General features: G+C 32.4%; 2 protein-coding genes across 2 annotated transcripts in view; both read left to right on the top strand.

Annotated features, from left to right (window-relative positions):
• Window positions 1-20583, top strand: part of LOC144979041 (X-ray repair cross-complementing protein 6-like) — a 46653-nt gene extending 26070 nt beyond the window's left edge. Inside the window, exons 16-22 of the mRNA XM_078925656.1 lie at window positions 4393-4458; window positions 5010-5213; window positions 5689-5803; window positions 9851-10012; window positions 10784-10884; window positions 11912-12001; window positions 14261-20583. Of these exons, the coding sequence (XP_078781782.1) occupies window positions 4393-4458; window positions 5010-5213; window positions 5689-5803; window positions 9851-10012; window positions 10784-10884; window positions 11912-12001; window positions 14261-14377 (855 nt within the window). The 3' untranslated portion in view covers window positions 14378-20583. The remainder of the gene's footprint in view (window positions 1-4392; window positions 4459-5009; window positions 5214-5688; window positions 5804-9850; window positions 10013-10783; window positions 10885-11911; window positions 12002-14260) is intronic.
• A 3373-nt stretch (window positions 20584-23956) lies between these two features.
• The window catches only part of LOC144978811 (isocitrate dehydrogenase [NADP] cytoplasmic-like), a 34944-nt gene continuing 31865 nt past the window's right edge, over window positions 23957-27035 (top strand). The window contains exons 1-2 of the mRNA XM_078925336.1: window positions 23957-24573; window positions 25503-25542. Of these exons, the coding sequence (XP_078781462.1) occupies window positions 24558-24573; window positions 25503-25542 (56 nt within the window). The 5' untranslated portion in view covers window positions 23957-24557. The remainder of the gene's footprint in view (window positions 24574-25502; window positions 25543-27035) is intronic.

Genomic DNA, 27035 nt, shown 5'->3' with positions numbered 1-27035 from the left:
AATGATATCATATTATTCATTGTAAAACAAGATATCAATTATTTGTTATCAATGATATCATATTATTCATTGTAAAACAAGATATCAATTATTTGTTATCAATGATATCATATTATTCATTGTAAAACAAGATATCAATTATTTGTTATCAATGATATCATATTATTCATTGTAAAACAAGATATCAATTATTTGTTATCAATGATATCATATTATTCATTGTAAAACAAGATATCAATTATTTGTTATCAATGATATCATATTATTCATTGTAAAACAAGATATCAATTATTTGTTATCAATGATATCATATTATTCATTGTAAAACAAGATATCAATTATTTGTTATCAATGATATCATATTATTCATTGTAAAACAAGATATCAATTTTATATGTTCATTATTCATTGAGATATCATTATATTTTCATTGTTTAAAACAAGATATCAATTATTTGTTATCAATGATATCATATTATTCATTGTAAAACAAGATATCAATTATTTGTTATCAATGATATCATATTATTCATTGTAAAACAAGATATCAATTATTTGTTATCAATGATATCATATATTCATTGTAACAGTATAATAGTACAAACATATTATTATGTCAATTATATTTGTTATCAATGATATCATATTATTCATTGTAAAACAAGATATCAATTATTTGTTATCAATGATATCATATTATTCATTGTAAAACAAGATATCAATTATTTGTTATCAATGATATCATATTATTCATTGTAAAACAAGATATCAATTATTTGTTATCAATGATATCATATTATTCATTGTAAAACAAGATATCAATTATTTGTTATCAATGATATCATATTATTCATTGTAAAACAAGATATCAATTATTTGTTATCAATGATATCATATTATTCATTGTAAAACAAGATATCAATTATTTGTTATCAATGATATCATATTATTCATTGTAAAACAAGATATCAATTATTTGTTATCAATGATATCATATTATTCATTGTAAAACAAGAACAATTATTTGTTATCAATTATTTATTGTAACAAGATATCAATTATTGTTCAATATATTATTCATTGTAAAACAAGATATCAATTATTTGTTATCAATGATATCATATTATTCATTGTAAAACAAGATATCAATTATTTGTTATCAATGATATCATATTATTCATTGTAAAACAAGATATCAATTATTTGTTATCAATGATATCATATTATTCATTGTAAAACAAGATATCAATTATTTGTTATCAATGATATCATATTATTCATTGTAAAACAAGATATCAATTATTTGTTATCAATGATATCATATTATTCATTGTAAAACAAGATATCAATTATTTGTTATCAATGATATCATATTATTCATTGTAAAACAAGATATCAATTATTTGTTATCAATGATATCATATTATTCATTGTAAAACAAGATATCAATTATTTGTTATCAATGATATCATATTATTCATTGTAAAACAAGATATCAATTATTTGTTATCAATGATATCATATTATTCATTGTAAAACAAGATATCAATTATTTGTTATCAATGATATCATATTATTCATTGTAAAACAAGATATCAATTATTTGTTATCAATGATATCATATTATTCATTGTAAAACAAGATATCAATTATTTGTTATCAATGATATCATATATTCATTGTAAAACAAGATATCAATTATTGTTATCAATGATATCATATTATTCATTGTAAAACAAGATATCAATTATTTGTTATCAATGATATCATATTATTCATTGTAAAACAAGATATCAATTATTTGTTATCAATATATTTATTCAAAACAGTATCATTATTTGTTATCAATGAATCATTATTCATGTAAAACAAGATATCAATTATTTGTTATCAATGATATCATATTATTCATTGTAAAACAAGATATCAATTATTTGTTATCAATGATATCATATTATTCATTGTAAACAAGATATCAATTATTTGTTATCAATGATATCATATTATTCATTGTAAAACAAGATATCAATTATTTGTTATCAATGATATCATATTATTCATTGTAAAACAAGATATCAATTATTTGTTATCAATGATATCATATTATTCATTGTAAAACAAGATATCAATTATTGTTACAGATATATTTATCATGTAAAACAGAATCAATTATTTACATGATATTATATTCATTGTAAAACAAGATATCAATTATTTGTTATCAATGATATCATATTATTCATTGTAAAACAAGATATCAATTATTTGTTATCAATGATATCATATTATTCATTGTAAAACAAGATATCAATTATTTGTTATCAATGATATCATATTATTCATTGTAAAACAAGATATCAATTATTTGTTATCAATGATATCATATTATTCATTGTAAAACAAGATATCAATTATTTGTTATCAATGATATCATATTATTCATTGTAAAACAAGATATCAATTATTTGTTATCAATGATATCATATTATTCATTGTAAAACAAGATATCAATTATACAATTATTTGTTATCAATGATATCAATATTTCATTGTAAAACAAGATATCAATTATTTGTTATCAATGATATCATATTATTCATTGTAAAACAAGATATCAATTATTTGTTATCAATGATATCATATTATTCATTGTAAAACAAGATATCAATTATTTGTTATCAATGATATCATATTATTCATTGTAAACAAGATATCAATTATTTGTTATCAATGATATCATATTATTCATTGTAAAACAAGATATCAATTATTTGTTATCAATGATATCATATTATTCATTGTAAAACAAGATATCAATTATTTGTTATCAATGATATCATATTATTCATTGTAAAACAAGATATCAATTATTTGTTATCAATGATATCATATTATTCATTGTAAAACAAAGATATCAATTATTTGTTATCAATGATATCATATTATTCATTGTAAAACAAGATATCAATTATTTGTTATCAATGATATCATATTATTCATTGTAAAACAAGATATCAATTATTTGTTATCAATGATATCATATTATTCATTGTAAAACAAGATATCAATTATTTGTTATCAATGATATCATATTATTCATTGTAAAACAAGATATCAATTATTTGTTATCAATGATATCATATTATTCATTGTAAAACAAGATATCAATTATTTGTTATCAATGATATCATATTATTCATTGTAAAACAAGATATCAATTATTGTTATCAATGATATCATATTATTCATTGTAAAACAAGATATCAATTATTTGTTATCAATGATATCATATTATTCATTGTAAAACAAGATATCAATTATTTGTTATCAATGATATCATATTATTCATTGTAAAACAAGATATCAATTATTTGTTATCAATGATATCATATTATTCATTGTAAAACAAGATATCAATTATTTGTTATCAGATTTCATATTATTCATTGTAAAACAAGATATCAATTATTTGTTACAATGATATCATTTCATTGTAAAACAAAATATCAATTATTTGTTATCTGATTCATATCATGTAAACAAGATATCAATTATTTGTTATCAATGATATCATATTATTCATTGTAAAACAAGATATCAATTATTTGTTATCAATGATATCATATTATTCATTGTAAACAGATATCAATTATTTGTTATCAATGATATCATATTATTCATTGTAAAACAAGATATCAATTATTTGTTATCAATGATATCATATTATTCATTGTAAAACAAGATATCAATTATTTGTTATCAATGATATCATATTATTCATTGTAAAACAAGATATCAATTATTTGTTATCAATGATATCAATTATTCATTGTAAAACAAGATATCAATTATTTGTTATCAATGATATCATATTATTCATTGTAAAACAGATATTCAATTATTTGTTATCAATGATATCATATTTTCATTGTAAAACAATATCAATATTGTTATCAATTTGATATTCATATTATTCATTTAAAACAAGATATCAATTATTGTGTATAATGATATAATATTCATTGTAAAACAAGATATCAATTATTTGTTATCAATGATATCATATATATTCATTGTAAAACAAGATATCAATTATTTGTATCAATGTTCTTCGACGATATCATTTTTCGAATACCAATATATGTAAATGAGTTATATATAGAGTATTGAATTGACATTATTTATGATATAGATATTAATTCTCTATATTATCAAATTATTACATTGTAATACATTTATATTATTTGATATACATTGTATCTATTGCAAAAAAGTTACACAGACCTTTAATTTTATACTTATTAGCTCTAAACGATAAATACGATACAATTTTAAAAGATATCATCATTAGTATGTTTCTTGTTTTGGATGTTATTCATGGTTAATCTATAGGATTCAAACATCATTAATTGTTCAAGATATACATTCCATCAAACACCATTTAAACCTGATGAGACTGTAAGTCATTTATGTTTACATGTTTACCTATTTTTTATGTAAACAACGCCAACTTCATCTTTTGGCGGAATCATTTATTTTCAATCTTCTTTTTTCACTATTCCGCCATTTTCCTTAAAAATTCAGATTTTCAAAAATGATGATAATTGTAATTAAAAAAATAGATAGGGGGGGGGGGGTAAAAGGTGATTTTTTAATGATTGCCAAAAGGGAATTAAGTAGGAAAATTAATTTCACTCCTTTCCCCTTTCCCCATTCCATTACCTAATACAGGTGATGTGTAGTTTTGCCAGCTGTGCATGAATACTGTCTTTATGTGTTTGGTGGCAAAGAATTATCCATTGTTAAAAGATTCCTATTTTATGTCTTAAATTCCTATTTTTCTGACGTTCGGATTCCACTTTTGGAATATGAAGGTGTTGGCAGATGTATATTATTACACAAAACGATGAATGAAACACTAAAGATGAATGAGATATGTGTGAATGGTGTAGTTCAGGTGAATAAACAATGTGTTTATTATTTTTATTATTTCCTTCGAGCTTCAAGCAGCAACATTTTCAATAAAAACAAACAAAACAACAGTAACCTTTAACGACAGTTGTTTTCACTTGATTTTTTTTCAGAGAATCACGGGCAGTACGACGCTATTCACTGCCATGTTGATGAAATGTCTAGATCGTGACGTTATTCCAATCTGTAAATATATCCCAGGTAGAAACAATCCACCGAAATTTGTTGCACTCCTTCCACAGGTAAGTTTTTTTGCTTTTTTTTTATTTTTATTTTTTTTTATTTTTTTTTTTTTTTTGGTGTTTGTGTGTTAATTTCATGGTCTGTGTCTGTTATATTTGGTTCGAAAGAAAAAATGTGAAATTTTATACATGGTATCAAGGAGAAGTGAATATTACAGCTTCAAAAAGAACACAATACCAAATAGGGAACGTTTCGGGTTCAAAGCCCCTCTTTAACCAACAACAACAAAAAAAAACAATTAAAACAAAAAATACATAACTTCAAAACCCATGTAGACGTTGTTTCGGTTTTAAAAAAAATTATACTGTTATCGCCTAACAGGCATCATGTCTCATCCTGCATTTTAAGCATTGCTTTTGCTGGGGACAACTTTATAAGTAAAGCTCTTAGAGCATGTTTAGTTATTATTTTTAAAATTTTTATTGCATCTAAAATTGATATGTGGCTATCTCTTTTTAATCTCTTTGATTCCAGAAAGAGGAACTGAATGACCAGAAGGTGCAGATCACACCCCCAGGATTCCATGTCATTTTCCTTCCTTTCGCTGATGATTTCCGCAAAGTAAATTATGACGAGGAAGTTCCAAGAGGTGGGTTTTAGTAGACCTGCTGCCTGCCTACTACTACAAAACATTTGTAGAATTACGAAATTATTTATGATTCCAGTGTCAGAACTTCATGAGTATCTCTAAGTCATAAAAACTTTATTGAAAATGAAATTTGATGCCACATTGCAAAATTATAAGGATTTGGAAGTTTTATTTAATCATGAGGGTAATTTGTTGATCTATAAAGTTAATTATAGCTACTTCTATACTTATCTCGGGGGTTTCTGATAGCTCAGTTGGTAGAGCAATCTCTTCACATGCAAAGGGATCAAGATCGATCCCAGGTGTGGTTGAGAATTTTTTCTGTAGGTCTGTTAGATCTGGCGAAAGGTACTTTGCGATAGACTAGCGTCATATCCAAAGGATAGCAAGCAATTGCTATTGTCCATTTCACGCTATAGAAACTGGGATAAACTCCGGCTCTGTGGGCCTTACGGCTCTGAATTATTTAATATACTTATCTCTTTAACTCTTTCAGCGCCATTGGCCGCACTGTATGGCCAGAGCAAAATGTGTTCTACTAGCCAATGGCCGCACAGTGCGGCCGGTCTTGAAAGGCAAAATCAATAATATAATCCAATCCTACTTTCTACAAAAGTACTGTAAATAGACCTGTAAATTCTCAGTCAATTAACTGAAATCAGTCAATTTGTCAAATTCAAATATTTAAAAAAGGAAAGAAAGAAAGAAAGAAATAAAAAAAGAAAGAATTCACAAATCGTAGTCGAATGACCGTAAAATAATTAGGAGTGTTCCACAGCGCTACGCATAGCTCATGGGGACCGTTTATATTAACGATGTATATATTGCCAAGACAAAGCGACGCTTTTTATAAAAGGCGTGTCTGAACACTTCCCTGGGTATTTTCACACATCCTTCGTTAAATTACTTTTTCACTTTCCAATCCGTCGTGATCCCAACTGTAGCCAATTTTAACTGAGCCACCGAGCGATAAATTTCACTGTTTCATCTAAGCCAAAATTGACCACATTTACCCTTCGAGTCTCAAAATTATGATAAAGTAAATTGCGAATGCCGCAAGTCCGTTATGTAGACATCTTCAAATCGAAAGTTAGGATAGATTGCTACAAGCACATTTCAATTGCCTCACGTTGTAAACAAACTGGTTGACCGTTTCTTCACTGATTGAGTACCTGATCATAAGGAACAATGGTAAGTAGCCTAATTAATTCCCGTGCAAATCAGGACGTTTTCTGGCATTGTTTTGCTCAAGCCCAAGCGAGCTTGCTGTTTTGTGGCGATTTACCTTCATTTCGATTCTTTGAATTTTTCCGCTACGCCTGCCGAAGTTTCTTCTTGATAATTCACTTCTACTTAATAATTCAGTGTATTGGCCTGAAGTCATATTTATTTAAGTTTTTTTTTCTCTGTCATTTACTGATTGAAAATCAAGTTTGCTCAATTCTACATTATTCTAATGTTCTCACAATGGCTGAGCTGTTCGTGGATCGCAATTCAGACTTGTCGAGCATCGATAAAGATGTGAGTCCCGTGGTGAGGCATAAATTCAATTGGTCATGGCTAGAAGTTAAAGATGATAATGGTGATTATTTTTCTATGTCAAAAAAATTCCAGAGGCAGGAATATGACTTTGATGAAGACATCTTTACCTATATGAATGACATGCTTATTTAGCATTCCTTCTACATCAAATTATGGCAGTCATACTTCCAGTAAGAAATAACACCCACTATTTTGATATATTGTATTTATCACTCTCCTCTCCAATGATGCCCTTATTTTTAAAAAAAATAATTGAATCTTCAGTTTGTCGAAGAGTGTCAGTCAATTTTTATAGAGCTCATTTACAGGTCTATGTAAATTGAACCAATGGTATCATTTCTTTCATCAGAACATTCAATTGGCCCTTGGGGGGGGGGGGGGGGTATTTTAATTGAGATTTTGTGCCGAATTCAAATGTCGCTTTATCTTAGCTTGTCATTCTCACGCTACCTCAATCAGGTGTCAGCCATTTTGTGGTGGAAATGCGAATATAGCCTCAGTGCTGAAAGACTAAAACTACGAATTTTTAACATTTTCAAGTTGGCAGCTCTGGTTTTTAGTGCTTGGAAACACACAAATCAAACATCCCTTTTGGGGAAAGAAGAAGAAACATTCCTTTTATTTTCAGAAAATTATGTAAAACTACCAATTTTTTTTTCCTTCAATCACAACTTTACATATGTGACCCATCGTCTCAAAATGGTATTATGTCGGAACGAACTAAATGCTTAAAAGCCGAATTTAATGTTAAACTGGTCAAAAATATAAATTGTTGGCATTAGCACCCTAAAATATGGTTGCCATTCTCCTCAGTAAATCGTTTAAACTCAACTTAAGTCTAATATTTCTGGCTATAAATTCAATTTTCAACATCTTAACCAACCTAACTTAATACCGTTTTGAGGCAAAGGGTCATATATATTAACCCTCTCGTGTTCAGATTCTTTTTGGGGGAGTAGATAATGAGTTCCCTATATGGGCATATCAATCATATAGACATCCTTTGATGATATAAGCCTACTCTTTGATATCTGTAGTCGCCTTTTCGTTTTCTACGGTCACTCATGGCTAAACTCCGCCCAGAAACGATTTCATAGGTCCGTCCATCACCAAATTTCAAACTTTTGTTCTCGTGAGTTCTTAAGTTTTTTGACCGAAGAACGATTGGCTACTGAGCATCTTGACCCTTCAACGATTGGTCGTTCTGGCAGCTCACGTGTCAACAGCCGTCAATAATGAAATGAATCATCGTTGAGGCAGTGGAAGACGGCCATGGAATAGTTGCGTCACATCGCCACGTTGTTGAATAAATTATCCAGGCATGGTCGATAGGTAAAAAAGCCAAATTATGTTCTAGTTACATTTGAAACAAACAAAGTATATCACTGATCTCGTCTCATTGAGATATAAAGAATGATATAAAAATCAAGAAAATCGGCCGATAAATAAAAAAGTTGCTAAAAAAAGCTAAAATAAACAAAAGCAATTTTTAAAATTAAATTTATTCGTAAAACAGTTGGTTTTCAACCGATTTTTATGAAACAAAGACCAATGTACTTCTTTTTTCAAGCTGATTTCAGCAATGTGACTTTCAAATTCCTCAGAATTATACTTTTTACTTTTAGATTTTAGCTTTTAGGCCTACTTCATAAGGTGTTATATTCCTTGCATAACAATAGCGTAATACATAGACGGGGAGAAGCCTCTTTGTTTCGGCCAGCTGGATAGATAGCCTGTGATTGGTCGAAGACTTTGAGACGCTTGATTCACAATTCTACACGAATGGACCCTGGATTGAGCCCGGCGGTCTATCAAAGAGGTGTAACAAATTTATTTACCGACTATTTTTCTTGGTGCTAAAATTACAAAGTAATAATTTCGCATCAGAAAAAATAACTCTGAAGTTCCTATCTCTTTATTACAATAAAATTGATACCTCGAATGACAAAATCGACCCACAAATAAGGGAGTTATAAATTATTCATAATATTTTTAAAAGTTTACAATAATTTTCTTTAAAGTCATTTTTCATCACCAAAGTCGTAATTTTTTACCGATTTTTACCAAACAAAGTGCAATGTCAATTATTTTCACCCGCAAATAAAATAGGATTTAAATCGCAATTTCTGAAATGTATTTTCTTTTCTGTCTGCAAATTTATAAAAATCAAAGCTGAAAACACCCTGCGGCAGCGACAGGGCCTGTCATTTCCTTCACAACGATTGGATTTTACTTACTGAGGCCAGTCTTGACTACCCCGCCCATGAATATTATGCCATTGTCGGTTTTTGTCGGGTTGAATCTTAAAGGGTTAAGAGACCTTAAACCTCAGTTCCTCCCGTATCCATACATACATTCATACATACATACATACATACATACATACATACATACATACATACATACATACATACATACATACATACATACATACATACATACATACATACATACATACATACATCATACTTATCATCATCACATAACTATTACTATTGTTTCCAGCCAATGAAGACCAAGTAAACAAGGCCAAAGAAATTGTCAAGAAGCTCACCTTTGAATTCAGCAGTGAAAACTTTGAGAATCCGGTGCTTCAAAATCACTGGCGAAACATCGAGGCTCTCGCCTTACAGAGAGATGAATTAGAAGAACTGAATGATCACACACGTGAGTAATATATCTTGTTTTGTTTTTGTGTTTGTTTTTTGATTAGATTGTTGGGAGTTTTTTGGGGGTTTAATTTTGTTTTTTATTGCACTCAAATTAAGTGAAATTAGGAGGGATGAGTTGTGGAGAGGAAGATAGGGTATAAAAATGAATATACAAGATTTTTTAAAACCAAACAAGACAAAACGTTGCAAGAAAAGAATGTTTTGCGCTCAAAGCCTTGTTCAGCAGGAACAAAAACAATGCAAGTAGTAATAATAATAATAAGCCTTTTTCTATAGCACCTTTGTCGGAACCTCAAAACGCTTTAAAAAGATAAAAAAAACATTGAGAGCATAAAATGGGCATCAAAAACATCATCAATGCATATGTCACATACAACACATTTAAAATTCAATTTCGTAAATATTTTCTGAAAAGATATGTTTTCAGGGGGTTTTTTTTATCTATAGAACTAAAAAATCTCACAGATTGAGGAAGATCATTCCAAGCCCTGGGTCCGAATTTCATAAGAGACATATCGCCAATGTATTTAAATTTAGTTTTAGAAGATGCTAACAATTTTAAATCGTGGGATCTAAGATTTCTCAGAGGTACCTACGGTTGGCGTAAGTGTTGAATGTAGAGGGGTTCAGAAGACTCAAATACACTATCAGCTATTTCACCTCCAAAACTGATTTATTATCTTTGATGAATGCATCGTAACCTTCACAGTTCTCAAAATTTAGGTAGTTTAAAAGTTTCCGTTCTTGTTTTTGTCGACAATTCCAGTGCCCAAAGAGGAGGTCATCAACAAACGTGCCGGCAAAACCTTGAATGAGTTCAAGGACATGGTGTTCCCTGAGGGTTACACGCCTGGCCAGAAGAGAAAGGTAAGCACCTGGGTGGGGTTCTTGACCTCCCAATAAGTGTCATTTACTATTTTATATTATTATTATTATTATTATTATTATTATATTATTATTATTATTATTATTATTATTATTATTATTATTATTATTATTATTATTATTATTATTATTATTATTATTATTATTATTATTATTATTATTGTTATATTATTATTATTATTATTATTATTATTATTGTTATTATTATTATATTATTATTATTATTATTATTATTATTATTATTATTATTATTATTATTATTATTATTATTATTATTGTTATTATTATTATTATTATTATTATTATTATTATTATTATTATTATTATTATTATTATTATTGTTATTGTTATTATTATTATTATTATTATTATTATTATTATTATTATTATTATTATTATTATTGTAATTATTATTATTATTGTTATTATTATTATACCTTCATCTTCATTATCATCACTATTGATGGCAGGGAGGTACGTGTCTTCTATCCCCCTGTATCTGTTTTCCAATTGCTGTCTGTCTTTGTCTTGTACTGAGATTACTTGGTTCGGAGTCTTGGCTGGGATGGAAACAGTCAAATGTATAGTTATAGTTTTGGGAGATCATATTTTTTACCTTGTAAATCATCTTTCTGTTATGTCCTGTTATTTTTTTTAATTTTTAACATATGATTTGTAAACATTTGAGTGTGTTTGTCTTAGTGCTGGTGTATGGGTGAGACTTTTAGGTGATCTCAAACTAAGTACACTGATAGTGTGCTCTTGGAATTTACATCTGTTCCCTATTTGAACCAATTCCCCTATGTCTTACTTTTTCCTCCAGTCCTTTTAATTGTACATCTATCTAGAATGTTTTTACCATTCAATTTTCTTCCTTTTTATTGGCGCTGATGTGACCTAAATGTGTTTAAGCGCTATAAAACCCTTAAAAACAAAACAAATTGGTGATATTATTATCACTATTATTCATTTAAATTTGTCATTATTTAATTCCATTCGTGCATTCCAGGCCCCATCAGCAGATGCTGGTGCCAAGAAAGCTAAGGCAGAAGCAGCATTGGAAGGTCTAGATATCAAGAAGGAAGCTCAAGAAGGACGGGTATAAAACCTTGATTATATTTCAATAGAACAAGATCTCTTTATAATAATGATAATGATAATAAAATTTATAGAAGACCAATTTTCACCTAACGTGTTCAATGACGATTTATAAGACATAGGTGACATGAGAATTTGAAGAAAATTAAATGTTACAATTTTAAAGAAAATTCAACATTACAACTGGAGGTGATCTGTCAAGTTGAAGAAAGTTTTTTTTTAAATAATAAAGAAAAGTTAATCTAAATTATTCTGTTTTCAGTCTAGACTTGAAGCACTCGATAGTCTGAATGATTCTGATAAAGACTGAGAGAGAATTCAAGATTGATTGTTCCGCAAAGTACAATGCTTGTTCAGAGAATTTTGTTTTAGACATTTTCCATTCTAAAGTGGTGTGTTGTGAGGAGCGGAGAGCTCTTTCCAAAAGGATTGAGAATTCTTCTATCATTCATAAAGTTTTTTTAAGCAATTATAGATATGTGAAAGAGTGGTTATCTCAAACTGTGAGTAAAAGATAATTTGTCTTTTTTTCTTTTTTTTTTTTGGTTTTTGTTTTCTCAAATTTAAAAATCTCTTTGAGCTTATATGAAATTCTCTTCCTGGTCATATTTTTAATTCTCTATGACAGGAAGGGTAAAATCAGAGTTGCCTATTTTCCGTATATTTATGGAATTCAGTAAACTACAAAAGTAGTGCTTCAGAGCCACCAGACCCATTGAGCAAGAGTTTATCCCGGTTTCTATAGCGTGAAACGGACAATTGCAAAATCTTACTACCCTTTGGGTAGGACGATAGCCTATCGCAAAGTGCTTTCCTCCAATCACTGCTTGGTGGACAGGGGGGTCAGAAAAATATCCCGACTGCACCCGGGATCAGGCTCAGTCCCTTTGCTTGTGAAGTGAGTGCTCTACCAACTGAGCTATCACTCCCTTCCCCCCCCCCCCCCCCCCCCCTATTAGATAAGGAGTCTTCATCCAGTAGACACCAGAATACAAATGTGTTAAAAGTAAAATCACTCTCAACCTATTGCTATTCTTAACTATACCATCATTTAATAATAATAATAATATGGTTTTTATATAGCGCTTTACCCGTACAAGCTCAAAGCGCTTAACAGTAACGTGACAATTTTCACTCAAACATGCAGATGGAACAAAGCAATGTAATTCTACAGTGTTACATATTGAAAAGAAACGTTTTAAGATGTTTCATTAAAGAAATCTGTATCATTACTAACTCGGATATATCTTGGAAGGGAGTTCCTGATAAGGGGTGCCGAATATTCAAACACATGTTCGCCAATTTTACGAGTCGTTTTTGGCTTCACAAGAATGCGATTATCAGACTTTGATCTCAGATTTCTGAGATTTATCCTTTATGTAGAATTGTGTGTAATGTCTTTTTACTGGAGACTGGCGCTCTTATAAAGATGACAGTCGGTGTGTTTGCTTAAAAGTTCAACAAGAGATGAAGTGAGTAGGAAAGTGCCAGAAGACAATAGAGAATAAAGATTTTTGCGGTGGTGATGGGGGTTTGAACCCGCGACCTCACTGGTACGACAACTCCGCCTGGCCTGTGAAAGCGTGACTCTACCATATGAGCTATCCACGATCCCAAAAAAAAGTAGCAAAAAGTTCCGTAAATTTTTGTTCCCTGGATCGGCAACCCTGTAAAAGATAATATTGACTCGCATCTGCATCGTAAGCAATGGTGACTTTTGTCTATTGTTTAACATTTCGCTTATGGAACTACTTACTTGCTGGTATCAAGCTTCTAAGCAATATTGAGACCTTAGAAAAATATACTTGAGCATTTGTAGAGTGCAATTAATACTAAATGTGCTCAAAAGTGCTTTACAATGGGTATCTACTGAACAGCAATACTTAACATGTAGCATGAGACACGATGCCTGTTAGACGTCATTACAATTTTGTTCCTATTGAGACAAACACTGTTAATGGCCTGATACTTATTTTACACCAGAGTACGGTGATAGAATGTGAGTGAGGAGCCTTTTCCAATGACTCAACTATGCCCCACTCAGAATGGGACTCAAACCCAGGACCTTCTGATCTGAAGGTAAATGTCATAACACAAGACCATATAACCGCAGGATGAAGACGATGGGAAAGGGCTATTTATCTCTCTTTTTGTCTCATACTCATGGTTATTTGTTGTTAAAATTTGATTTGAAAATTAAATATTCATTTTACAATTTATACGCTAACTTTATTTTATTAATTTTTTTTCTTTTCTCCAGCTTGGTAAATTGACCGTACCCGTCTTGAAGGATATTATAAAGAAAGAGAAGATCAATACGGCAGCGACTCGCAAGAATGATCTCATTGATGCCATACAGAACCATTTTGGAGTGTAGAAAATACTTTATCATTTCAGAGAGGGTCACGATACCATATCTGCCTGCTTTGACGGATCATCCATAATCATTATGGTAATTAATTAATTAATTAATTAATTAATTGTGACAATTATGAACTTACGGAACTGGTGGAAATATTTCTAATTTTTGACTTGACAGCAATTTGATGGCAGTGTTAGAGAAAAACAAATCTTTTCATTTCTTTTAAATTACCACAGGTGTAAAAGAAGAAAAAAAATGTTCGCTTAAAGTTACAAAGGCTAGTGTTCAATTCACACCCATAATACCTAAGTCGATTGCTAATTCGTAATGGCGGCAGTCAAGAACAAAATTTATTTTACTCTCTCCTTACCAGCCATTTTCAGAATTTTCCCCCTAACGTCACACCCATCCAACACAGAAATAGAATTTTCTTACCACGACAAGAATAATAATAATAATAATAATAATAATAATACTTTATTGCATCCCAAAAAGGAAATTTTTTGTACAGACGTGTTATAATTTACACAATAAGATAAAAATACAATTGAAAATTGAAAAGATTGCAAAACAAATAAATTAATAAATTAATATTTTTATTTTTTTTAAAGTAAAAATGAGAAATTATTATATAAAATGATTATTGCTTGTTGTTATAAAGCCTAATACTGGACGGCAGAAAAGATTTTCGGTGTCTCTCTGTTTTCGTTGAAATAGAGAAAGGGCGACCACTTCTTTCTGACATAATAATTGATGGTCTTAGTGGATGATACTGGTCATTTAATATTTTAGTTATTTTATTTATACAAAATTTCTCGTATAAAAGATCTACATCGTCAACATCATTTATATAGCGTTTAATGGATTTTTTAATATTTGAATTTATTTTGTTCCTTTCCACTGCTAAGCAATTACCTCCCCAAGCTGTTATACAAAATGACAAAACACTTTCAATTACTGCTCTATAAAATAGTGCAACAAGTACATTCTGTACATAATATTGTTCAGCAAAATGAGCTCTACCTCGCAATGTTAAGTTTTTATAGCTATAACAACAAATTTTCATTAAATTTTGTGATGTGCAAAAGAAATCAAAGATAAAATTGTTGGTTGTATCGTAACGAATGTGACGATTTTCCAATGGTTGGTAAGGAGAGGGTTAACGTATTAAAGGTTGCATGCAGCATTTTTTGTTTATTTGTTTAGTCGAGTATAACTGAAATTTAACCTTTTATTACTGATGAATTTTGTATTGGTTACCAATTTTGAAAGTTTCAAGTAGGCAGGTTTGCGATATCCAAGCATTGTCACACAAAAGTCCCATTTTTCTTACTTTGAATCAGAAATTTGGAAAAAAGAAAAGAAAAAAAAGCGATCTCTGTTTCATTTTTTTACTTAAATCCTTCAACTTATAAATCATACTACATTTTCCAAGTTTCTGTCAGATCAAATTCATTGATTATTCTTGATTTGTTTATTGTGATGATTCAAAGACTTCAGAAAGTTTTGCTGTTATTAATATGTTTTATTGTGGATGTTTTATTAGTGTATCTGAGTAGGTCACTTTCAAAATGTACTTAGTCCCATTTTCATCTTTCAAAGAAAACCGCAATATTTGTGTCATTTATTTACTGACTTAAAGAGGAAAATACGTGTCTTGTGTGTCTCTTAAAACAACACCCTGAGTGTTTGGAAGCTCCAAATTTCCTCTAGTGATTCTACAGAATCCAAAAGATGGATTGAGATCGTTAACTCATTTTCTATCAGAATGTGACATAGGAAATTTTGAAAGTTAGCTACTGGTCTCATCTTCAACATTTTCAATCGTGACCCATCTCCCCAAACTGGTATAATTTCATGGTGATGTAATGATGAACATTGAATTTATAGCCAAAAATATAGGACGGGTTAAATTCAGTTGTTTTATTTAGTGGAAAGAATGCAGTTTCCTAAAGAGCAAAAGTCTAAAATTTCCTATTTAAAATCTTTTTTAATTTAAATGTGCCTACTTTTCAGCATCTAGTTCCAACTTAAAACTTGAGCTTTTACATAGCACAATGTCTACTAAACGTGCTCAAAGCACTTTACTAGGGGTCCCAAACCAACAGCAACAATTAACATGTAGGACTAGACATGATGCCTGTTAGGTGAAATTACAATTCTTTTCCTACAGAGACAACGCTGTTAATGGCCAGGTACTCGTTTTACTCTTCAGTTTGGTGAGAGAATGTGAGTAAAGAGCCTTTTCCAAGGACTCAATATATTCGCTACTAAGAGCAGGACTCGAACCCAGGTCCTTCCTATCTGGAGGCGAGTGTCATACCACTAGACCACATAGCTGCACAAATGGGGGTTGACAATTTAAACTTTTTCAAAGTCACATTTGGGACTCACCTCTCCAAAGCAGTGGGGGTCCTGATAGCTCAGTTGGTAGAGCACTCGCTTCACAATCAAAGGAACCGAGATCAAATCCCGGGTGCAGTCGAGGTTTTTTTTCGAACCCCCCCCCCCCCCTGCCTGTCCACCCAGCAGTGATTGGGTAGCTGGGTCTGTTAGGTTTGGCAGAAACTACTTTGCAATAGACTAGCATCGTATCCAAAGGGTAGCAAGCAATTTCACACTATAGAAACTGGGATAAATTCTGGCTCCATGAGTCTATTGTCTCCGAAGGACGACTTCTTTTTTTTTTTTTTTTTTGTGATGAATCATGCATCTAAAAGTCAATTTAGAATTTAAATGAATTGAAAATTGAGGTTTAATTTGTTTTTGTTTTTTTTTGCATTGTAAGAAATTGTATTTCTTCTCCACCGTAACAAATAGAAATTGACTTCACACTTCATGTTTGTAGCTATAATAAATTTAATTTACAGCTCTTGGTTCACCCCAGCATAATACCACTTTGATACAACAAGTCACATTTAGCCTTGTACAAAATCCAAAAATCATTTTTCTCACAATTTTTTAAACGTTTTTCATTCACTTTTACATTGAATTTCCTTGTTATGGATATAAATTTCATTTTGTGTAAAGGGGGAGGGGGAGAAAAAAGGGGATCGAGTTGTTTTTTACAGCTTGATAATTTCTTTTCTTCAATGTTTATTGTTTGTTTTTTCGGTTGTTTTTTTTTTTTTACCTTAAATCTATCAAAATTTAAACATTTTCGACATAATTAATTTCTTTTTGGATACATTTCAGATGTTGTTATAGCACTTAGTATGAAAATATTTCAAGGAGATTTGAATGAAAAAAGTACTAGGTTTTATGTATGCTAAGGTGTGTAATATCACAAAACCGAAGAGATTGTTTTGATTTTAAAACATGTAGTGTTATATTACTCTATAAATGTCTCACTAGCTGTCACACAATTTATCTGTATGGCAAATTAAATTTTTATACACAAACTCTGACTCTTCACTCTTCAAACGATTGAGAAATTGCTTGCCATTTAGAGAAAGCTTTTTTTTAAAAAAAAAATCAAAAACATTCCATGGCTGTAGAACTAGTGAAGCAGGCACTTATGTTGATAGTAACAAGAAATGAAGTGGTTTGGAAAGTGCCAGAAGACAACAAAGAATAAATCTTCACTGCGACTATGGGGGCTCGAACCCGCAACCTTACTGGTATGACAACTCTGCCTGGCCGGGGGGAGATCGTGACCCCAAAAACCTATAACATTGCTTGTAGATGGAAAAAGATAAAAATTCTTGTCTGGATAAAAGATGATAAACAAATAGTGAATCAATAATATTAAGCCTATGTAGGTAAGGAGAGCCCCAATAGCTCAGTTGGTAGAGCACTTGCTTCAGACGCAAATTGACTGATGTTAATCCAGGGTGAAGTTGATATTTTTTTACTACCCCATTTTCTTCATTTTTACTGGTGTTGAAATGACTTAAATGTGTTGCAAGTGCTGTAAAACACTTGAAAACATAAAAGTTGATCAATAAAATGAGAACACATTATGAATACTACCTACGCACTTCATTATCGTGCAACATCGTTCAAATAGATTTAAACCTAAATTGTGCACCCTGCTGTTGAATGAATGTATTATAGTGCACTGAAATGTTCACATTTTATTGGATTGCACTGAACTTTCTCTGTAAATCCAATCTTGTTTTTAAACTCGAGTCATCCTCGGTGTTGTCTTTTGACCTCTCATTTTGAGCAGGAGGTCACGTACTGTGTCTTCTATCCCTTTATCAGTTTTCCAACTTGCTTTCTGTCTTTGTCTGGAATGAGATTAATTAGTTCTGTCCTGGCCCTTTCCAGAGTCCTTGACTGAGAGGGAAACAGTCAAATGTATAGTGTTAGTTTTGGGAGGTGATTTTTTTTTTCCCTTGTAAATCATCTCTCTGTTATTTATTACTGATAGTTGTTATATTTCTTGTTTTTAAATTATCTCGTAAACATTTTGAGTGTATTCCTCTTAGTGGGATCCTGGATGAGACTTTTAGGTGATCTCAAACTAAGTATACTGATGGTGAGATATGGAATCTACATCTGTTCCCTATTTGAACCAATTCCCCTTTGTCTTCTCTTACTTATTCTTGACTGGGTGTTTTAATTGTAATAATTACCATCCCATTTTCTTCCTTTTTACTTGCGCTAATTTAATATGACCTAAATGTGTTGCAAGCATCGTAAACTCTTAAAACAAAAAGCAAAATATCTCGAGCCCTTTTGTCTGTGGTGGGGTTTCTGTTTCATGATGTGAAGGGAGGTACATTCCCCTGTGTCTTTCTAATGCATGCTGATTATGATGGATTTTTGAAATTGTCTGTCTTTTCTTGGAGTGAGCTTGTTTGGGTTTTGTCCTGACCTTGGTCGGAGTCCTTGGCTGAGAGGGAAACAGTCGAATGTATAGTTATTGCCTTGGGAGATGATATTTTTTTCCTTGTAAATCATCTCTCTGTTATGTACTGTATTATGTTTTATTTACATGTTATATTTGATTTGTTAACATTTGAGTGTTTTCCTCTTAGTGGGGACCTGTGCTTGTGTCTGGATGAGACTTTTAGGTGATCTCAAACTAAGTACTTTGATGGTGTGCTCTTGGAATCTACATCTGTTTCCTATTTGAACAAATTCCCCTCTTTGTCTTACCTTTTGTTGGGTGCTTTAATTGAATTCTATAACTTTTTACTATCCCATTTCTTCCTTTTTACTGGCGCTGATATGACCTTAATTTGTTGCAAGCGCCGTAAAACCCTCAAAAACAAACAAAAAACGACAAGCCTTTTGTTGTTGTTGACATTGTTGTTGTTGTTGTTGTTGTTGTTGTTGTTGTTTTATGACTGATGCAATGACATTGAAAGTGACAGTTCCCCTGCAACTCTTGTTTTTCCTGAAATGAATTGCTGATTATAGAATGTAGAATTTTTGAAATTGTGCTGATTTTTTGACACCAAGTACCCTACTTGACTTAGCATAACCTTAAGAGTAGTAGGCATCCTCCGTCTCAAGAGACGATGGTTTGCGCCCTGTATGGCTTTAGGTCTCATCAGTCTTGTTGAGAGCAACGACGGGTGTGACTCAGCAGACCAATCCTTGCATGGCAGTCTCTACCGCAGTTGTTGCACACGTAGTTTGACTGTGTGTTTGGTGTTTGGATCTGCTGCCTCTCTTTTCTCCTTGCTCTCCTCTCCTCAAACTTCTTTCTCCTCTCCTCACCTCACTTCACTCCCTCCATCACCACATATCTCCTTAAGAGTGCCATTTATCAAAACCCAATTGTCGAAAACCAACACAAGTTTTCAAAAAAATGTTTATTCTCTTCCTCTCATTCAAAAATACCAATCAGCAAAGATTGCTTTGGATTAAAGTCAGAAATGATTTTGTTGTTTAATTTTATTGAATTTTTAAATACGAGAATATGCCATAAATTAAGAATTGATATAGTTATATTAGTGTTTTCATCAACTGTTTGGACACATTCATTCAGTAGTACCTCGTTGCTACGGTACCATTATGCAAGCCTTCATTATTAATAAGGGTGTAATAACATTTCTTTGAATCCACTTATTAAGTCTTTTCACTCCCCTTAATGTTTGTTTTTTTGAGTTTTTTTATTTTTTTATTTTGATATTACGTGTCATACGCTGCCATGATATTATGATTGTGTTTGTTGTTTTTTTTTTTTTTTTTATTTTGGATCAAATGATTTGTTTCAATAAATACTTAGATAAATTTCAATAAATGATTTTTTTTCAAAGATCAAATTTATTCTTTCTTTCTTTTTTTCTTCTTTTTTTCTTTTTCACTCAATCAGTGATTGAAAATATCTTTCCTGGGTGGGGTTCCTGACCTCCCATAGAGGGCAGGGAGGCACTTACTGTGTTTCCTATCCCCCTTATATCTGGGTGGGTTCTGACTCCATGAGGCGAGGCATTATGTGTTTTCTTTCCCTTTTCTTTTCACATGCTTTTATTTTGTCTTGGAATGAGATTACTTGGCTTTGTCCGGCCCTGGCCGGATACCCTAGCTGGAAGGAAACAGTCAAATGTATAGTTAGTTTTGGTAGATGATTTTTTTTGTCCTTGAATATATATCTCTCTGTTATGTTTTGTTTACATGTTATATATGATTTGTAAACATTTGAGTGTGTTCCTCTTAGTGGGGACATGTGTTTGTGCTCTTGGAATCTACATCTGTTCTCTATTTGAACCAACTGGGTGGGGTCCTGCCTCCATAGTGGCAGGGATGGTACATATGCTTTCTACCCCTATGTCTGTTTTCCAACATGCTTTCTGTCTTTGTCTTGGAATGAGATAACTTGGTTTTGTCCTGGCCCCGGCTGGGAGGGAAACAGTCAAATGTATAGTTAGTTTTGGGAGATAATATTTTTTTCCTTGTAAATCATCTCTCTGTTATGCACTGTATTATGTGTTGGTTACGTATTATATATGATTTGTAAAGATTTGAGTGTATCCCTCTTAGTGGGGACTTGTGCTTGTGTCTGGATGAGACTTTTAGGTGATCTCAAACTAAGTACACTGATAGTGTGCTCTTGGAATCTACATCTGTTCCCTATTTGAACAAATTCCCCTTTGCCTCATTCTTGGATGCTTTGATTGTAATTCTTTAACTTTTTACTATCCCATTTTCTTCCTTTTTTACTGGCGCTGATATGACCTAAATGCAAGCGCCGTAAAACCCTTAAAAACAAACAAAAACATATTTGAACCAGTTCCCCTTTGTCTTACTTTTTCTTGGATGCTTTAATTGTATTTCTAGACCTTTTGACTATCCCATTTTCTTCCTTTTTACAGGCACTGATATGACCAACGCCGTAAAACCCTTAAAAACAAACAAAATCATAAACAAGTCTTTTCACTCCATCTTTATTAATTAATTCATTATCATTAATGTGCGGCTCGGAAGGTCCTGGTTTCGAGCCTCGCGCTCAGCGTATAGTTCAGTCCTTGGAAAAGCTCTTTACTTACTTTCTCTCACCGTACGCAGGTGTAAAATGAGTACCTGGCCGTTAACAGCGTTGTCTTTGTCCGAAAAATTGTAATATCGCCTAACAGGCAGCATGTCCCGTCCTACATGTTAAATGTTTCTGTTGACCCCTTGTAAAGTGCTTTGAGCACATTTAGTGGATTTTGCGCTATATAAAGCTCAATTTATTTATTATATTATTATTATATATTAATGTTATTTTTGTTTTTTTTGTTATTTTGATACACATGTACTCCACTGCCATAATGTGATTGTGTTTGTTTGTTTTTTTTTAACTTTTGGATAAATTGTAATTCCAGAGCTTTTTACTATTCCATATTCTTCCTTTTTACTGGCGCTGATATGACCTTAATGTGTTGCAAGTGCTGTAAAACCCTTAAAAACAAAACAATCACCGAGTGTGTCAGTGGCAGACTTATAGATAGTTCGAAGATGACGTCACTCGGGTCTTTGTTATAGTTTTTTTTTTCATCCGCATTTATGAGTAATGCTCACTGAACTGTATTAACCCGACTATAAACGTTCATGGATACACACAGTTTTGTGTGTTGGTCCGTTATACTTCCGGATGGCAATGTTGTCAGCTCCTCATCCAAGCGCATACTAAGACTAATTACTAGGATACACATTATCATTCTTGGATCGACATCTGGCTTCTGATGAACAAGTCCCCTTAGTCTTGTACAGCAATGTGGTCTAGTGGTATGACACTCGCCTTCAGATCGAAAGATCCTGGGTTTGAGTCCCGTTCTGAGTAGTGCATAGTTGAAACATTGAAAAAGGCTCTTTACTAACATTCTCTCTCACTGTACTCAGGTGTAAAATGAGTACCTGGCTGTTAGCAGCGCTGTCTTTGTCCTAAAAAAAATATTGTAATATGTGACCCATCGTGTCAAAATGGTATTAAGTCGGGATGAACCAGATGCTAAATAGCCAAAATTGATGCTAAATTTTCAAAAAATATGAATTTTCGGCATTGGTACCCTGAAATATCATATTCATTCGTCTCAATTAAACATACAAACTCAACCCAAGTCTGATATTTCTGGCTATAAATTCAAATTCCATCATCTTAATTATTCCGACATAATACCGTTTTGAGACGGAGGGTCACATATCACCTTAAACGCTTCATGTCTCACTATACATGTTAAGTGTTGCTGTTGGCTAGGGGCCCTTGTAAAATGCTTTGAGCACGTTTAGTGGATATTGTTCTGTACCGACATGCACTTATTTGCAGGTCTGGGAACCCAATTCATTATAGGCTCATTGTATTGGAAATCACGCAAAATATTGTCCATTACAACAATGTTAAACTAGGCCCATAATTGCATTTGCATGTCAGACCTGAATTTATGTACACATCGCTCTGCAGAAATATGCTCAAGATTTTTACATATTTTCCCCTAACATAGATAGAAACATACTACCCGATGTGCACTTATTTGCAGTTCTGATAACCCAATTCCTTATTTGGGCTCATTGTTGTGATGGAAATTTAAAAGGAAATGGAAAATTTCAACAATGTTAAACTTGGCCCATAAGTGAGTTCGGATATTAGACCTGCATATATATGTAAAATACCCTAATGTCTGTTCCGTTGAATTTTATTTATTTATTATACACTTATAATGCCCAGGCAGTCTCAAAACGATGTTTTCACATACCTGCCTACATTTACGGATCGTCCGTAATTGTTACGGAAATTAGGTAACAATTTCGGACATACACGGAAATGGAAGAAATATTACGGATTTTGATTTCACAGCAATTTTGGGCGGAGTGTTTGAGAGAGAGAAAAAAAACATTATTTTTTTTCTTTTAAGTTCTCGCCGTTATCCAAGAAAGACCATAAAAAAAAATGTTCACTACTGCTCAGTTCACGCCTATGATAGCTTAGTCGATTGCCAGCTCGTAATGGTGGAGGTCAACAACGTTTATTAAACGTATAGAAAGAAGGTTGTACGCAGTATTTTTTTTTTCTTTTCTATTTTTTTAAATTTTTTGTTTGTTGTTGTTGTTGCTGTTGTTGTTGTTGTTGTTGTTGTTGTTGTTGTTAATTGGTGGAGTATTACTTAAATTGTACCGTTTATTACTGATGAATTTTGTGTTGGCTACTGATTTTGAAATGTTCAAGTAGACAGGTATGGTTTCACACAAATACAAGGGACACGATCCATTTACTTTTTGCGTTTACTTGATTTACACAGTTACGTCCCGCTACGACACGCCTTGAATGACGTCATCGATTTTGTAACAAAGGAAGTTAATCTACGTACACTATAAGTAAATGATTCTTTCGTCCTTTTTTTTTTTTTTTTTTTTTTTTTTTCTTCTTGTGCAGCCCAAAATTTAAAATGTAAATAGGCCGTCTAAAATGATCATGAGTAAGGCGAAATGGTGATGAAAATAACATAACCGCCTGTTTCCTATATCCCTAGAAAGAGGAGCTAGCCGTCCTTGGTGTTGAGTCTATTTTTAGCTGTCAGCTGACATTTAGGTCAGGTCAGAGGTCAATACGTCTCTACGATTTTACGCTAACACGGCAACACTCAACACACAGCAAATAGGCTAACCGGCGTCGAGCTAAAGGCAGATTTCACTTGTCTCTCGTAAAGATTTGAGATTGTAATTCGACGTTTATCGTAATAGAATATCAAAATCTTCCGACAAACTTTGTTGTTGGTGTTATCTTTCCTGGATTGCTCAGTTTTGCTTTTGAGGATCGAAAATGGGGAAAATAAATGGTGAGATAAATTTTCTCTTTACTTTATTTTCTTATGATATTTTATGACATCGAATGAATGTATTGATTGATTATGATTTTACTGAAATCGAACTCAAATTCGAAATTCGTTTTATTATTTTTTTATTTGTCGTTATAAATCGTCACATTGGTCATTGGTCATCACAAATGTCTCCCATCGCATCAATGAATGCTTCCTCACTTGACTTGACAGTATATATTTATATTTCCATTTTAAAAAATGATACAAGTAAAAGATCTGCTTTGATTTGCTGAGACTGAGTGAGAAAACTGGGTGCCTAACCGCAAACGTAAGAAGAAACTCATCACGAATCGAAGTGGCGAGATGGTATTGGTTGCCAAGAAACATTCTCTCTCTCTCTCTCTCTCTCTCTCTCTCTCTCTCTCTCTCTCTCTCTCTCTCTCTCTCTCTCTCTCTCTCTATCTATCTATCTCTCTATCTCTCCCTCTCTCTCTCTCTCTCTCTCTCTCTCTCTCTCTCTCTCTCTCTTTCTTTCTTTCTTTCTGTGGTTGCCATGGCATCACGACAGGAGAGAGATCATGTACTGTCATACACCTTTTTGAGTGGATTAACCCTGAGTCTTCCTCACACCACTCACCTGTTCCCCGTTTTACTTCTACTTCTATTTAACGTATACTCATATACATAACATCGTTTAATTAAAAGATGTTATGTAAATGAGTTTTTAATTAAAAGGTGTTATGTAAATGGGTTTTTAATTAAAAGATGTTATGTATATATGAGTATACGTTAAATAGAAGTAAAGGCGGGGAACGGGTGAGTGGTGTGAGGAAGAGTCAGGGTTAATCCACTCAAATGAATGATTTTAAAATAATAAAGAGGAAAAATATGAAATCAATATCAAAAGAATCCAAAATAAAATATGTGTCTTTTATTGTTTCCATCAGGAGGAGCTGTCGTGGAGATGCAAGGGGATGAGATGACAAGGTAAGAATTATTCTTAACAACAAGATATGAAGTGAATAGAAAAGTGCCAGAAGACAATAGAGAATAAAAATTTTTTTCGCGGCGGTGGTGGGGTTTGAACCTGCGACCCCATCGGTACGACAACTCCGCCTGGCAGGTGAGAGCGTGGCTCTACCGTGTGAGCTATCCACGAACACAAAAATATCGTTTCAAACTCAAAGTCATTACTAGATCCCTCTCTCACCCACTTCTTGAGACCGCCGATTCGTTCGTACACCACCATCGCGAATAATTTTGACCAGCAGTTAAGCTTAATAGCCAATATTCTCAACACAAACATATAACATAGAAACGATTGAGACATTGAGTATGCTCCGGTGTATGGGGTGAATTTTTAATTCAGAAAAGTGAGTGGAGCAGGCACTTATGTTGGTAACAACAAGATATGAAGTGAATAGAAAAGTGCCAGAAGACAATAGAGAATAAAAATTTTTTTCGCGGCGGTGGTGGGGTTTGAACCTGCGACCCCATCGGTACGACAACTCCGCCTGGCAGGTGAGAGCGTGGCTCTACCGTGTGAGCTATCCACGAACACAAAAATATTCGTTTCAAACTCAAAGTCATTACTAGATCCCTCTCTCACCCACTTCTTGAGACCGCCGATTCGTTCGTACACCACCATCGCGAATAATTTTGACCAGCAGTTAAGCTTAATAGCCAATATTCTCAACACAAACATATAACATAGAAACGATTGAGACATTGAGTATGCTCCGGTGTATGGGGTGAATTTTTAATTCAGAAAAGTGAGTGGAGCAGGCACTTATGTTGGTAACAACAAGATATGAAGTGAATAGAAAAGTGCCAGAAGACAATAGAGAATAAAAATTTTTTTCGCGGCGGTGGTGGGGTTTGAACCTGCGACCCCATCGGTACGACAACTCCGCCTGGCAGGTGAGAGCGTGGCTCTACCGTGTGAGCTATCCACGAACACAAAAATATTCGTTTCAAACTCAAAGTCATTACTAGATCCCTCTCTCACCCACTTCTTGAGACCGCCGATTCGTTCGTACACCACCATCGCGAATAATTTTGACCAGCAGTTAAGCTTAATAGCCAATATTCTCAACAAACATATAACATAGAAACGATTGAGACATTGAGTATGCTCCGGTGTATGGGGTGAATTTTTAATTCAGAAAAGTGAGTGGAGCAGGCACTTATGTTGGTAACAACAAGATATGAAGTGAATAGAAAAGTGCCAGAAGACAATAGAGAATAAAAATTTTTTCGCGGCGGTGGATCTAGTAATGACTTTGAGTTTGAAACGAATATTTTTGTGTTCGTGGATAGCTCACACGGTAGAGCCACGCTCTCACCTGCCAGGCGGAGTTGTCGTACCGATGGGGTCGCAGGTTCAAACCCCACCACCGCCGCGAAAAAAATTTTTATTCTCTATTGTCTTCTGGCACTTTTCTATTCACTTCATATCTTGTTGTTACCAACATAAGTGC

Source organism: Berghia stephanieae, chromosome 8 (genome assembly GCF_034508935.2).
Source record: "Berghia stephanieae isolate SIO BIC M18660-M18661 chromosome 8, UCSD_Bste_1.3, whole genome shotgun sequence".
In the NCBI taxonomy this organism is placed as follows: Eukaryota; Metazoa; Mollusca; class Gastropoda; order Nudibranchia; family Aeolidiidae; genus Berghia; species Berghia stephanieae.
The sequence above is the reverse complement of the archived record's forward strand: the minus strand, read 5'-3'. Positions and strand labels throughout refer to the sequence as shown.